Source organism: Miniopterus schreibersii (assembly GCF_964146895.1).
Source record: "Miniopterus schreibersii genome assembly, chromosome: 19".
Taxonomy (NCBI): Eukaryota; Metazoa; Chordata; class Mammalia; order Chiroptera; family Miniopteridae; genus Miniopterus; species Miniopterus schreibersii.
The window spans coordinates 12,063,725-12,080,231 of NC_138119.1; the positions used below are offsets into that span (position 1 = coordinate 12,063,725).

General features: G+C 35.5%; 1 protein-coding gene across 6 annotated transcripts in view; it reads right to left on the bottom strand.

The window, feature by feature from the left end:
• RPRD2 (regulation of nuclear pre-mRNA domain containing 2) overlaps positions 1 to 16,507 on the bottom strand; it is a 59,295-nt gene that overhangs the window by 15,336 nt on the left and 27,452 nt on the right. For 3 of the 6 annotated variants that reach the window (XM_081120369.1, XM_081120373.1, XM_081120371.1), the window contains exons 3-7: positions 9,649 to 9,749; positions 8,709 to 8,786; positions 7,397 to 7,449; positions 6,479 to 6,605; positions 4,468 to 4,643 (exon numbers count right to left, since the gene is read on the bottom strand). In XM_081120369.1, the coding sequence (XP_080976495.1) occupies positions 4,468 to 4,643; positions 6,479 to 6,605; positions 7,397 to 7,449; positions 8,709 to 8,786; positions 9,649 to 9,749 (535 nt within the window). The remainder of the gene's footprint in view (positions 1 to 4,467; positions 4,644 to 6,478; positions 6,606 to 7,396; positions 7,450 to 8,708; positions 8,787 to 9,648; positions 9,750 to 16,507) is intronic. The other 3 variants (XM_081120370.1, XM_081120374.1, XM_081120372.1) reach the window with 1 other exon arrangement.

Sequence of the window (16,507 nt, forward strand, 5' to 3'; positions counted from 1 at the left end):
CTTCCAAGAGGAATGGACAACACTCCCCATTAAAGAGAGCTTCATCTAGCAGTTTAACTCCAGTGATAAATGCAAGAACAATTACTGAGCCTCTCGGCCACAAACCAAGCTAATTCCAGTCAAAGTCAGCTCCCTCCCAAGATAGTAATTCAAAAAATATACTCCTTGTCCTGGCTGGTGTGGCCCAGTGGTTAAAGCATTCGCCCCTGTACTGAAGGGTCGAGGGTTCACTCTGCACCCTGGGTGGGGACGAGTACAGGAGGCAACCAATCGATGCATCTCTCTCACATTGATGTGTTTCTCCCTCTCCCTCCCTCTCTCTCTCTGAAAAAGCAATGGAAAAAATACATTCTCAAGTGAGGATTAAAAGTGCATATATACATATACACACACACTTCTTATGGAGATGTATTGCTGCAGAGCATTTTATTATATACGTCTCATAATAATTCTGGGAAGCAGAAATGTTAACCCATTTATTTTATGGATGAGGAAATGACAGGAGGTTAAGTTTCAGTTAACTAATAATTAGTGGGTGTTAAAATTTTTTGAAAAGTTCTTATGTCTAAAGCTTGGTGGGATGATTTTTGTTCATTTGGCAGTGTGTTTTTTCTATAGGAAATATGGAAAACTGATAAAAAGTATAAAATAGTGTGTGTGGGAGAAAATAACTATTTAATCAGTTCCCAAAAGTGATGTTTGCTAAAATTTTATTAAGATCTATTTCCTATGATCTTTTCCTTTAAAAACAGTTAGTTCTGAAAAACTACGTATAGTGAAGTGAAACAAAACCAAACCAAAAAAACCCACATTTATATACTCACTACCCAAAATGTTTTGAAAAGTTAGTATTTTCTAGTATCAACTTCACATTTCCTTTTTTTAAAAATTATTATTATTATATATCTTTATTGATTTCAGAGAGAGGAAGGGAGGGAGAGAGAGAGATAGAAACATCAATGATGAGAGTCATTGATCGGCTGCCTCCTGCACGCTCCCTACGGGGGAACGAGCCCGCAACCCGGGCATGTGCCCTGACTGGGAATCGAACCAAGATCTCCTGGATCCTAGGTCAATGCTCAACCGCTGAGCCACGCCCGACCAGGCAGATTTCCTTTTAAAGATCAATGTGTCTTTCTCACATCGATGTTTCTCTCTCTTTCTCTCTTCCTTCCACTCTCTCTGAAAAAGCAGTGAAAAAAATCCGTGGGTGAGGATTGAAAAAAAAAAAAAGTCATGTGCTTTTTCTTTATACCGTGAATTTGTGGGCTTATCATTTCATACTCTGCTCCTTACATCAATATTCACCATAAAATTAACCCTATCATTAAAATTTATTATAAACTTAAAAAAACTAAAATCTCACAACTGCCTCCTACTGCTTTCAGAACTTTGTTCCTGACTACCTTTCCAGTTTTATTTATCAGTTCCTCATACATACCCAGCTATCAGAAATCGCTCTCAGGTCCACCAATTTTACCATACTCTTTTATGTTCCCATGCTTTTAAAAATCCTCATCAGAGATTATGAGTTTTCATTTATCTAATTACTGCAATTTCAGAGTTCAGCTCCTTTAGGAAAATTTTTCTCCATATCTTCCACCCCAGTCCCAAATTAGATAAAGTACCAATTCAATCTGTTCTCACAGTACCCTGTAGTTACCTCTATTACAGCCTTTATCACACAGAATTGAAAGATGTGTTTCATTGTATTTTCTCCATCAGATCAAAGAGTTCTGAGAGCAGTGTCTCTTTTCTCTGTATTACATAATGCTTGGCACAGAATAAGTGGTCAATAAATGCTTCCTTAATAAACCTCACCAAGCCATTTTTTGACTAGCCTCCAAAGCAGACTAAATGATTTCATATGATTCTATAAATAAGGGGCTAGGGATTATAGGTCACTAATTCAGAAATTATAAAAATTTTTTGGGGGCCAAAATGATGAATTTATTGACCATTCCTATTCATGGTTTCTCCCTCCTAAGACTCCTATAAAATGAAAAGTAAAGGAATACAAAGGTATAAACCAATAACAAGAAGTATACCTGAGAAAAAGACTTCTACAGTTTTTTAGATGACAGAAGGTGAATGGAAGAGTGAGAACTGATGAGGCAGGGTGGAGAAAAGTGAGGTTAGGAGTATACAGAAAGGGAGCTACACCTGGGGAAGGAAGAGATTGGTCTTGCAGAATCCTGAGAAACTTTGATCCAGAAAATGATGAGTATAAAAGGGTAGAGTGAGTAGTGGGGCTGAAATCAGGGCAATTAATTAAAAGTGTGAATGCCAAACACTCAATACCACCTCCTCCGCAACCATCGTACTCGGCAGCCAAGGAGGCACTATGTCCCAGGCAAAAAGTATGAGTTCTTCTGTAAAGAGTTAAAATATCCTGGCAAAAAGGTTCCAGCCTTCTGGCATTTAGAGCTCCCCCTGCCCAGACTAAAAGCCAGCTTCTCACCAACACAGACTTTTATAAATCATAAAAGAGAATGACCAAGACAATCTTTAGACTCAACGAGTACACTAAGTAACCCATAATGAATGAAAAACATGTAGATATATCATTGTAAAAATTTCAGAACACCATTGATAACGTCCCTAAAAGCCTGCGGACAGAAAAAAACAACAGTCACCCACAAAGAACCTTGCAAAGACTTATCGACAATACTAAAGACAATGGAGAAATGTCTTCTAAACTATGAGAGAAAATGCTTTTCAACCAAACTATCAAAGCATATGTGAAAACAGAATAAAGATGTTTTCATACATAAAGACTCAAAAATTTCCTTCTTGCAACACCCTCTTTTTAAAAAAATTAATTGAGGGTATACTTCAGCAAAATGAAGAACAGCAAGAAAAGAAGACATGGAATCTTGAAAATAGAGGGCGTATCTAAGAATAGCAGTGAAGACTAGCCCCAGGATGAGATCCAGAGACCTAGAAGTGGAGCAGGACAATGGAAGTAGATTCAGAAATATCTGATGTGACGGCAGGGGGAAGGGGGCATTGAGAAGGCAAACAATGAGAGAGAAAAAGAAATTCTAGGAAAAAGACAAACATCTCTAATAAATCATAGTTAATATAAGACCTTGCAGTGAACACTGTTTACACAGGTATAATGTAAGCTTTATTTATTCATTTCCAACCTTTAAAAGCAAGGAAGACAACTATGATTATAGAGTGAAATGTAAATATCATCAACCTTAACAACAGTGTGTAAGTACAGTTCACTGAAGTTGGAAAACTGAAGAGAGATGAAAACTAATTAGAAAGGATAAGAACGTTAATATCCTCTTTTTACAAAGCAGGGAGTCTAGTTAGTGGTAAAAAAGAGTATAGAATAGCTGGCCCTTGAACAACACAGGTTTGAACTGGACAGATACACTTATACGCATCCATTGGCCCTCTGTAACCCCCGGGTTTCGCATCCACAAATTCAACCAACCATGGACCAAAAACAGTATTTTCAATCTGCAAATGTGGATGGCTGACTGTATGTGTTGTTCTCTATTATTTTCTATAAGAGACTCAAGCATCTGCAGATTTTGGAATACGAAGCGGGTAATGGAACCAATCCCCAGTGGATACTTAGGGATGACTGCATGGCAGTTAAGTTTTTGGGAAGTTAAAAGTTATACGCAGATTTTCCACTACACCGGGGATGGAGATCAACACCCCTGACCCCTTGTGTTCAAGGGTCAACTGTGCTTCAATTTACAAAAGTAATCAACAGATTTAAAACAGTTATATAACAATATTGGGAGAAAGAGGAGGCCAGTAAATATAAGCTGAATCCTCATTTGTCACATCAAGTAGTTAAAAGATATTTCTTAAACAGGCTACACCAAGAAAGAACAATATGGGCATATAATTTAGAAATATGAAGGCAAATGCCAGAAAAAAAATAGCTAAATGAGTTAGAAGAAATTGCTTCTAGGAATTGGGACTGGTGGGATCTATAATACCACATGCTTTTTATGAGTACATATGGTGATTAAAACTTTAAAAAAATTAAGTACAAAATGGACAGTCTCAGAGGCCATTAGACAAATGTCCAATTATCAACTCCCCTTCCAGTGGAGGGGACAAAGAGGGTCCTTAATCCAGTCAATTTACACAAAATTTAGTAACAGAATGTTCCCATCTAGTTTTCTACATATATTTCAGCCTGATTTTATGTCCTGTGACAGTAACTTGACATACTCCCTTTGAAATCCAAAGACATAAGGCATAATAATCAGGGTATGCATGAGGTTTTGCATCAGAAAGACCCAGGTCTTAAGTTAGACTCCACCACTTGCTGGCTATATCACCTGTACAAGGTTACTACTAATAACCCTCTTCAAAAATAACTTCATCTGTGAACTGGAGATAATGCTTACCCTCATAGAGTTAGATAACACATATAAAACAGTCATTGACATATAGTAACCAATCAATATGATAGCTTTAATTACTACTTACATTGGCCACCACTTTTACTTCTTTGTACTGTGCTTCATAAAAAATTCCAGCATTTTCCAGTGCTTCTGTTAGTGAGGGCCCATTTTTCACCTGCTTATCTAATCCATTCACAAATTCCTCCAGTTTGGCGCTTGCCTCCTCAAATTCTTTGGAGAACTTCTTCCCACCAGTCTTATCTAAAATAACAGGAAGTATTCATTTCAGGATAAAGAAGTAAACAATTTAATTTTTTAAAGAAAATCCCTTTCCAGATGATCAGTGAACCTATTCTTGCTGCCTTAATGTGTAATAGTCTTAGTCTCACAGTTTCACCTTTAAAAAGTTTCTCCAAAGCACAAAAATCATAAAACAGATTATTAAAATGATTCATGTGAATCTGCTAGAGTTAAAAGCAAGAGTGCATCATGAAATTACCTGTAATTACAGTAACCAAAAAAAAGTCTCACTAAAAGAAAGTTCATTGATTTTCTTCACATAGTTGATGCCACACTAATACTTAGAAATAATGGAATGAGGCTTGATTCTGTTCACTTCTTAGACCATTAACTTTTAACCCTCTAGAATGTGTAAGATACTTGAGAAAATTAAGGTTCAGAAAAGTAAAGAAAAGTGACCTCTCTGTGAATCACACTAAAAATTCTTTTTTTCTATCTGAAGATGCCTGATAATTTTGTATTAGAAAAGTACAAGCCCTCAATTATTTTTGTAACAATTGTGACATTATGGCGTTGGCTGGTGTGGCTCCGTGGTTAGAGCATGGGCCCACGCACCAAAGGTTCGGTTCCCAGTCAAGGGCACGTATGGGAGGCAATCAACAGATGTCTCTCTCACATCGATGTTTCTCTCCGCGCCCCCCGCCCCCCACGCTCTTTAAAAAAATTAATGGAAAAAATATCCTCGGGTGACGATTAACAACCAAAAACAAAAACCCAAAAACACAACAATAGCGACATTATGAACTGTTACTTACTCTTCTAAGTATACTTCTTTCCCCATGACTGTATAGGCTTTAGAGACGGATACAAAATTTGGCTTTGTCTCTCATCAGCTGTGTGACTTGGGCAAGCTACTCATCTCCTTATGAAGCATCGGATTTCTCATGTACAAAATGGAGGTTTTTAATATACTTCTGGGTTGTTGTGAGGATTAAATTTGATAATGTTAAATTTAAAGCATGGTGCAACAACAAAATAGATGCCAAAATGAATATTTAGTAGCCATTTACTCATTATTTCAAAAATATTTATCAAACGTCTATTATGTACCAAGCATTGTTCTGGGCGCTGGATACACCAGTGAACAAGTAAGGATAATTTCTACCTTCATGATTTATATTCTCATAAATCAATATTATTATTTATAATTTGTAAGGAAAAGAGAGCAACTAACTAGATTTTATAGGGCATTACAGTGACTTTATTAAAGAGCATACCCAAGCCTGGCTGGCATGGCTCAGTGGTTGAGCATCGACCAGGGGCTCGAGGTTCGATTCCGGGTCAGGGCACATACTTGGGTTGCGGGCTCAATCCCCAGTTGGGGGTGTGCAGGAGGCAGCCGATCAATGACTCTTTCTCATCACTGATGATTCTATCTCCTCTCCCCCCTCTCAGAAATCAATAAAACATATTAAAAAAAAATAGCATACCCAAACCAGTAAATCACACATGTGAAATACACCTGTCTATGTATAACTTAATATATCAAGAGAGCACCAGAAGTGGGGAAAAAGAATTTATTTCTTTGGGTTTTTTAACTTATTTTTCTCCAGCTTTCTTGAGATATAATTGACATATAACACTGTGTAAGTTTAATGTGTACAAGGTGAAGGACAGGAATTTACTTATGAAATGTATATGCATGTAATCACTACCTGGGAAACCAGAACTGGCACAACTGCTCTCTCCAACCAACCTAAGGTTCTCTTTATGGGAGAAACAAGTCTCACCACTTGAAAATGACAGATCTGGAAAGAAAATCTGAGTTATTCTAGTTAAAAGGATGTAAGTATTACCTTTTAAGCATTTGAGAGTTTCTGTGCTACACACATCCACCCGCATAGTTGACAGCTGTTTTTCCTTCAATTCTATCTGATCTTCTGAGCGCTTGTATAGCAACAGCTCTTCAATGAGGGCCTGAGACTGAACATACAGCAGAGTTAAATTTCATTCACAAGATCATTGACTTATCTTTCCCCACTAAAACCTAATAAAACCCCAAGAAGGAAAAACCCTTCATATTTCCTCATAATCATGGATATCTATATCAATTTTCATGTCAAGACATTTTTTTAGTCTATACTTTAAAAGATCCTTTTCCTGAGCTGGCCAGGTAGCTCAGCTGGTTGGAGCATCATCCTGTACATGAAAAGGTTGTGGATTAGATTCCCAGTCAGGGCACATACCTAAGTTGCGGGTTCAATCCCAGGCTGGGGCATGTACAGGAGGCAACCAATCAATGTTTCTCTCTTGTTCTCTCTCTCTAAAATCACTAAAAATACATCCTTGGGTGAGGATTTTTAAAAAATCCTTTTCCATAGTTATTCAAAGCTGATTTATGGATATAGAGTTAAGAATGAAACAAAGGTCCACTTATATCTTCTTTAAATTTTAATTAGATAAACAGAGTCTTATTATATTATAACAACTCTACACAAATTCAAATTTAGTAGAGCTTCATAGAAAGATGGACCCCTTGTTGGGGGATTCAGTACAGAAATAAACCTGTAATAGATTTTCTATAAGGCTATTTTTTCCATTAGGGAAACAGATAAAACTTCAAATAATCTGATCCCAATCTGGATTCCTTTAGAATTTAAAAATATAATTGATGTACAACTGAATAAAAATAATCCTACTGGACTACATAGGAAGCTGTAACACAAAAAGGGTGAATAATGCTTTGGCCATGTTCAACATACTCTGTAACTTACTCGAAATTCAGCAACTATTTTAGACTTGAGAGCAGCTTTTGGATTCGTGGATGCTGTTGAAATTAAACAAAAGGTCATTAAGAATACAGACAGAAAAACTTGACTAATATTCAGAAAAATTTTAGCTCTATAGTTAAGATGTACTTTTGAATATATGTCAAACATGCACAATTAAATAATAATTTTCTAGAATAAACAGTGGAATATGAAATTTAAACATTTCCAAGCATGGTCAACAACAAAAAACATACTGTTTAGATAGGATTGACCTACTTACCTCCAAAAGGCTCTTTAAGTCATAAAGTCCTAAAATTATTGATCTGGAGATCCTGAGATACATGAAGTACCTTTTTCCTAATCTGAGTGTGAGAGGATCTCAATAGGAGTGCTCAGGAGCAGGACATCCAATTAATCCTGAGCACTGGCTGAAGAAAATTACTTACAACCATCAACTCTATTCCTATGTATTTAGTTTTGGATTTCTTTTTCTGCTGACTCAGTTCCCAGCAAAAATAGTCAAGGAAAGTTCTAAGTACATTATCACTGTGGTGGAACTTTGGCTGAAATGATGACTCCTGTTGTTCCTAAGCATGCAACTTATGCCCAAAAGGATGTCAGAGGACTCCCTTAATCATGATGAATATCAAATGCTTGCTGGAGCAAAACCATCCCAAGTGTCTTGATTCACCTCCCAATTCTCACTGTCTTTTACCTTGTTCCCTCCACACCTTCAGGTCTTTCTCAATATTCCTGTTTGGCCCACAGCAGCCCATCACATGCAGTATTCCACTCCCTTGATCTCATGCTGGGTAAACATGATAAACATAGCAGGAGCTCCTGTTAGAGAATGAGCTTCTGGCCAAGATCTGAGGCCCATGTCTAATCTGGTAGAGTGTATCCCCAAATCTGAAGGATTTCATGGCTCCCACAGAAACGCTTCTTAATGACTAGTCTCCTCTTCAGCTCTGTTGTTTAATGCCAGCTGCCTCTAACTTCATATATCTTTGAACCTGAGAGTTAGCCTGGGCACTATCAAGTATTTATTTTCTTCTTTCAATCCCCCAACTACTCTTGAATCTTCACTCATTTAAACCCTCTTTCCTGCATTTTCTTTAAATGTAGTTTTTTGTTTTTGTTTTTTTTAAGAAGTAACTCCATGATGGCTTGTTTAGTGTAAGTCACTGGGAGCCTCCCAAGCCTGGAAAATACAGGCTTGCCCATAGTTTATGCGAGGTACGATGTCAAACGGTCTACATTTTCTTCTGCTCCAAAAAGGAGTTAATTTTATATTAGTTGAGATTTTGTTCCTTACTTTGTGATTTCTTCCACTGCTTATTCGGTTGTTTGTTCAGATTTTCTTTCAGCTGCTTCTGAGTTTTGAAAGTGGTACCTGGAAAACATTTCAGTTTTTGCAATCTGGCATTATGGGAAGCTGTTCTGTATGTCCACTTCAGTGTCAAGTTGTAGCACGAAAAAAGGCAATCCAAGACTGTGTGTTGTTTCTTTCTTTCCTTTTCTTTCATTTTTATAAAAAAATAAAATAAAACACCTACCAGATCTCTAAGAAGCTGTCAAATAAACATTATTTCTATAGTCAATGAAATGACTGATTTTGAGAATAGGGCAGGAAAGCTTAAAAATATCAGTTAACACATTCAAATGAAGAATTTAACAGCTTCTTAGAAGTTGCTATTTTTAAAGAAAATTTCTAGTTAATTAATGGTCATGATATCAGGTATCACCAGTTCCTATTCCATGACTTAATTATGTGCATCTAATACACAGAAACTAAATGACTGTTTTTTAAAAAGGTACACAACTTACCATAAAACTAAACTGAAACAGAGACTAAAGAATGCCAATATATGCTTAATAGAAAATACTTAGTGAAAACTGAAATCCTGTCCAAAAATTATCCAACAGTAAGAGCACAGGGGCAGTAATTAGTAAGCACAAAAAGTGAACTTTAGTTTAAATACTCGATGTAAAGGAAATGGAATAATCGGATGACCATCATCACTTAATATGCTTGACTTTCTTTAGTTAATAAAAACAAAATCCAACCCTCCCAAAACAAATTCTACTCAAATTTTAAGTTGAATTTTTATAAGTATTTAATTTTAAACAAACAAGGCCAGATCCCAAACTTTATTTTTCATTATTAAGCAATAGGAACAGATCTTTAAAATATATATAATTTTAAAGTCTGAAAGACGACTAAAACTTCCTTTTAGGAGAGAAAAGACACTTACTCAAAGCTTCTCTTAATGCCATAATCATTTCTTCTGGGTAAACATTTCTATCCTCCCAGATTTTAAAGATTCGTTCTATAGACTTAGAGACAGATGGATCCCTGAGGAGAAAGAAAAAGTGAGATAGGTGAAAATGTTAACATACCTCAAACTATATATATAAAAATAAAGTTGTCAACAAAATTATTTTCCAAATGTCTTTTGATGTTTATTTTAAAACTGTTTTTCTACAGTGTCTAGGACTAAAATCTTAAGTACTCTTATTCAACATTTTCTATGGACGACACAGATGAGGCTATGGACAACTCACCAAACTTATTGATAGGTATGACGTTGAGAGGGCTACTTAGGGTGCTCAGTGGCATAACTAGCATCCCAAAAGACAGCCTGAGTCTAACAAGATAAAATCTAATAATGAAGAACCTAGTCCAAAAAATCAACTAAATGAGTACAGAATAAGACCAAGCTTAGCAATGCTATGTAGCTTCTTTTTTCTGAAAGGTTTCATTGAAAATATCATGAATCAATCACATACTGTAACATGTTTTCCAAAAAGCTATCGCTTAGTTCTATAATAATACATAGAACGGTGGAGGTGAGAAGTATCACTTCATTCTGCTTGCTTCACAGATGGGCTTCTGTGCCAAGCTAGTCATCTTACATTAGCAAGAAAATTGTTAAAGTAGAAGTGCTTGACAAATAATTACCAGAAGCAAAATTAAAATCGTATCTTATGTGGAACTGTAGAAGAAACAGAAAACAATGCAGGGAGGTTATTAACTATTGTAAAGGAAAGGAATCAGACTGGTTTTGTGTGATCCCAGAAGGCAAAATAAGGACCAAGGCACGAAGTCATAAGGAAAGAAATTTCACTCTATCAGGCCTGCCAGAGAACTGAGAACATTCGAACATTCTTAGCAGATATGTCAAAAGACAAAATGGAAAAAACAAAAACCCCCAGAAATTTAACTGCTCCCCAAGCAAATCCACCAATCCATAGGGAGTTTGAAGACAGAAAACAGCTATATCAACTTTATGGCCTCCTTCAAACACGAATCCATACCATCCATAATATCATGTGTTCGCAGAGGACTTTTTTTCCTTTTGGCCTAATGATAGTATGTACAGGAAACAGAATTGTATTAAATTTCTAGAAAATTATATTTTCTAGAGATTTATTAACCAGAATGAAGACTCTATTCTCATTTCTTTTGTTTTTTATGCTGACACCCTTTCTCTCATTATAAAAGATATATATATACATACATACAGTTGTATATATAGTGTTTTATAGTCTTTATTGCACAGTATAGTGTACATATATATAACAGTAGTATATACAGTATTTATAAGCTTCATATATTATAAACACCATAATATGTTATATATTATAAGTACTATATATATAAATACTATGCTATATAATACACATACACTATAAGTACTATAAATTTATGTATATATAACACTGAAAAAACGATTGAAAAGTTTAAAGAAAAACTCCATTTTCACCAAATGGAGATTTACAATATACCAATTTCAGCATTACTATCTTCTAGTTTTTCCCCCCCATGAATGCTAGTATAGTATTTGAAACCAATTTTGTGTGTGTGTGTGTGTGTGTGTGTGTGTGCACGTAACTGTATTAAATTCTTTTCACTTAACAAAATAAGCTTCCTCTAATCTACTCTTTGTATAAACATTACTTTTAATGACTATACAATACTCTATCATGTGACTGTTCCAAAATTTATCACTTATCTATTATTGGATATTAGGTTGTTTCTAGATTTTTTTTTTTTACTACAATTAATGCTGCAATGAGTATCTTTTGGTTCAAGTCTCTCTCCTTAATAACGCGAAACATTTTCTAAGAGGGCTGTACCTATTTATACTCCTACCACCAGTATAGGTATGCTGTTCCCCATACTTCTGCAACAATGGTTGGTCTCACTTCATTTTGTATTTGTAATCTCAATTTAACCATTTCCTCTCTTTTAAAAGTTGTGCTATCAAAAATTTCAAATATACTTAAAAGTAGAATCACCCAGATTAAAAAAGTTATCAAGATTTGCCACATTTTCTCCATCTCTCTCTCTTTTCTGTTGAAGTATTTTAAAGCAAATCCCAGCTATCACCCCTACTCAAAAAAAAATTCTAACATTTTGTTATATAAACTATAGTGTTACTACCATGCTTAATAAAATTAACAATAATTCTTTGGTATCATCTACATTCATTCTATAATCAAATTCCCTTAATGTTACAAAAATGTCCTACCCAGAGATATTTAAGATTATAACTTATTTTCTTAACATGCAGTTGCATATAATTCACTTAAAATCTATTGGGGCATAGGATGTAAAGTTAAGCTCTAAATAGATGTCCTAGTAATTGCTCCAATATCAAAATTTCTCTTTTCTATATTGATTTACTAGCATGTATTTAATTATCTTTTCTAGGCAGCAAATGCGGTTCCACTGATCCATTTTTACATTATACAATATTATCTTCAAAACTGTAGCTTATCTTCCCTCATTACAATTATATCTCAAATCATTTCTTCGTTACACTTTCCCTTGCTTATTTTTCCTGAGTAAATTTAGAGTAATGTTAAGTTCCAAAAGAGGAAAAATTTGGCATTTTTAACTTGACTTATATTAGGCGGACATATTAATTTGGAAAGTATTACCTTTCTATTAACACCTATGAATGATTTATACAAGATTCTTTATTGCAGCAAAGCATTAATATTTATGAATTTATGTTCATCATTCCCAAATACAATTTATTAATAAAGGTCTCATATTTTCTGTTAAGGGTATCCTTAAGTATTTCATATATTTTATTGCCAAGTATGACTCACCATTCCTCTTACTGCTAACTTCCCAGAGTAAAACTAATTCAGAAGTTTGTTTTCTACCAGAAATGTGGAAGTTTCCCCTCATCCTTCTAACACTTGTTATTTTCTGGTTTTGTTTTGAAATTCCAGTTCTCCTAGTAGGTGTAAACTGTTTAGCTGCCATTTGAAAACTTTTTCTTTTGTAATTTCATTACAGTGACCAGGTGTGGAATTCTTTTTTATTTATTCTGCTTTGTTTATGTTGTGCTTCCTGTACCTGCAACTTCGTGTTTTTCACCAATTCCAGAGTTCTCAGGCATTACAAAGAATTCAAAAGTTCTCTCCTCCAGGACTGTAATTTGATGTTAATGAGGCCTCTCATGCTAACCTTCACTAGCCCACCTCCTTCTCTCTATTGCTGCAATTCTAATTTCTTCAGAACTATTTTCTAGCTTAATCTCCTTTGCCTTTCTAGAATTCCTATTGGTTCTTTTCCAAATCTATCCATTTTTCATTTTATCCCATTTAATCTTTCTTTAACATTTCTTACATAGTTGTTTTGCATATTCTATCTGATGATTCTAATATCTGAAGCTCAGTGTGTTTGTGTGTGGGGGGGGTGTCTAAATCTGCCAATTCTCCCTCATGGTGGTTTGTTTCCCAATGTGTTCAGTGAGCCCCGTGAGCACATATTTGTTGATCTGAATCTATGGGATTCCGGGTGGTCTAAGTAGAAAATGTGTTCCCCCAGAGACAGTCTATACTGGAAGCCAGGGAGAGCTTATGACTTAACACCTTGCTGACCAGCCACTTCAAGCCAGAACTCACCCGTGAGGCTGGCTGCTTTTCTGTCATGACCAGTCAGCAAGGCGTTTAAAATTACTTACATTAATGTAAGTACAGACATGAGTTATCTCGTGACCAGTCAGCAACATTCAGACACGGAAACACGTGTATATTCATGACCAGCCAGCAAGGTGTTTAAGACCACTTTATCCCCTCTCCAGTCTAACTGCCCAGATCACATGGTACTACTGACACAGGCATACTGGTTAGTGTCGGCTCTGACTCTAATATGTCTACTGCTGCTGGTTCAGCTTATATTTTGTAAAGAATGTAACTGTTTTATTTAAAAGAACATTTCTGAACAAATGGTTTGGTCATTCAGTCAGAAGTCCAGTCTTCTGTAAATGTCTGTTTTTCAAACAGACTACATAGCTTATACATGGCAGAGACTGTAACTTATTTATTGGTGTTTCTTTGACACCTAGAAGGTGCTCACTAAATAGTAATTAAATGAATGATAACTAGATTTTGTCATTTTCAAACCAAAGTATTCATTATGAAGTCCCAAAAAATATTTACCAAAGTCCTCAAATAAAATATGCTGGAAAACCAGCAACTGCAAAGAAAACATACAAATGAGACTAGGGTATAATATAATTAAAATAGTACTAGATGAGGAAACTTAAGAAGTTTTAGTTCTGGCTTTCGTAAGAATTCTTTTGGGGGCTACGTTTCCTCATTTGTAAAATGATTTTTAGTATATAATTTGTTAGCTCTAAAATTCTTAGCTAGACTTATTCGTTATCTATACAAACAGAGAACTCTCAGACTTCTACAATTCAACTATCTCTTGTATTTAGGAATTCTCCAAAGATAAAACAAAACCAAAAAAAAAAATCCAGAATAGCAGCTTTACTTACCTTGTTATTCTAGATCTCTATTTCAGCCATTACTGGCCACAACCTCAATTTCTGTAGAATGTACAATCATTACCACACATAACATAGAACAATTACTTATAAACTTTGTTGTTTGACTGTAAGTAACAAAAAAATGGCTGACCTTTGAAGAATTGCTAAGATGTTCAACAGCAACACCCCTACCCCCAGGTTTAAAACAGCAAGGTACCAGCAAATTACTTCAAAGCATAAAGTTGATGAAGAGTACAGAGGAGGTACCCAGGTATCACAGTTAAAATAAACAGAACGAAACAGCATAATCTTGTGCCTCACTCAGGAATATCTTTTCTTTATCAATATCTTATTTCTGGGATATCATCAAAATAATGTGCTGTATCTTTCAGGTTCTTAGTAAATATTTGCTAACTGATTGAATGGAAGACTAAATAATGGGTCAACTCAAAGAAGAGGCAGTCCATACTTTAAAAAAACTCAAGAAATTGTGACACCCACGCGGGATCACAGTACCAGATATCAGGTTATACTACAAAGCCACTGTAATCAAAGCAGCCTGGTACTGGCACAAAAACAGACATATAGATCAGTGGAACAGAACAGAGAACCCAGAAAACAACCTATGCCATTATGGTCAGTTAATATTTGACAAAGGAGGCAAGAGCAGACAATGGAGTAAAAAGACAGTCTCTTTAATAAATGGTGCTGCAAAAATTGGACAGGTACATGCAAAAAATGAAACTAGACCACTGACTTACACCATACACAAAAGTAAATTCAAAATGGATAAAAGACTTAAATGTAAGATATGAAACCATAAAAATCCTAGAGAAAAACACAGGCAGCAAAATCTCAGACATCTCTCGTAGCAATGTTTGCTGATACATCTCCTAGGGCAAGAGAAACTAAGGAGAAAATAAACAAAAGGGACTGCATCAAAATAAAAAGCTTCTGCACAGCAAAAGAAACCATCAACAAAATGAAAAGGGAGCCCACTGTATGGGAGAACATATTTGCCAATGACACATCTGATAAAGGGTTAATATCCAAAATATATAAGGAACTCATACAACTTAACAAAAGGAAGACAAACAATCCAATTAAAAAACGGGCAAAGGAACTAAACAGACACTTCTCCAAAGAGGACATACAGATGGCAAAGAGACACATGAAAAAATGTTCAACGTCACTAATCATCAGAGAGATGGAAATTAAAATCACAATGAGGGATCACTTCACACCTGTCAGAATGGCTCCATCAACAAATCAACGAACTACAAGTGCTGGCGAGGGTGTGGAGAAAAGGGCACCCAGTACACTGCTGACGGGAATGCAGACTGGGGCAGCCACTATGGAAAGCAGTATGGAGTTTCCTCAGAAGATTAAAAATTGACCTAGCATTTGACCCAGTGATCCCACTGCTAGGAATATATCCTAAGAAACCCGAAACACCAATCACAAAGAACTTATGCACCCCTATGTTCATAGCAGCGCAATTTACAATAGCTAAGATCTGCAAACAGCCCAAGTGCCCATCAGTAGATGAGTGGATAAAAAAGCTGTGGGACATTCACACCATGGGATACTGTGCAGCTGTAAAGAGGAAGGATCTTTTATCCTTTGGGACAGCATGGAGGGAACTAGAAAGTATTATGCTAAGTGAAATAAACCAGTCAGAGAAAAACAAGTAGCACATGATCAAACTTGTATCTGGAATATAATAAACAAAATAAACTGATGATCAAAATGGATCCAGAGACACAGAAGCATGGAACAGACTGAGGGATCTCAGAGGGAAGGTGGGGAGGGATTAATCAAAGAACTTAACATGTTTATAAGCATAACTCATGGACACAGACACTGGTCTGGGGAAGGCCTGAGGGTGGGATGGATGCAGGGTGGAGGGGATCAATGGGGGTAAAAAGAGGATATCTGTAATATTTTCAACAATAAAGATGAAGAAACAAAAACAAACAAAAAAAGTAAACACATAACACTAAAAAAAAATCCAAAAACTCAAGAAATTAGAGTGGAGATAAATTTTATCTTTAAAAACTTGCTATTCTGTATCTCCTAAAATAATTCCCACTTTATAACTTATCTTTTTATTTGCTTATAACAAGTATCTTCCCCAGTGTGTCACTTGTCTTTAATTTTATGGCTTATTTTGTAACACAGAAGTTTAATTTTGATGTAATTAAATTCATAAATACTTTCTTTATGTCTTAAGAGCTTTTTAACTCCTATTATCATAAAAAATTTTCATATTTTCTTCTAACATTTTAAAGCTTTGTTTAACATCCCAAGGTAATTAATT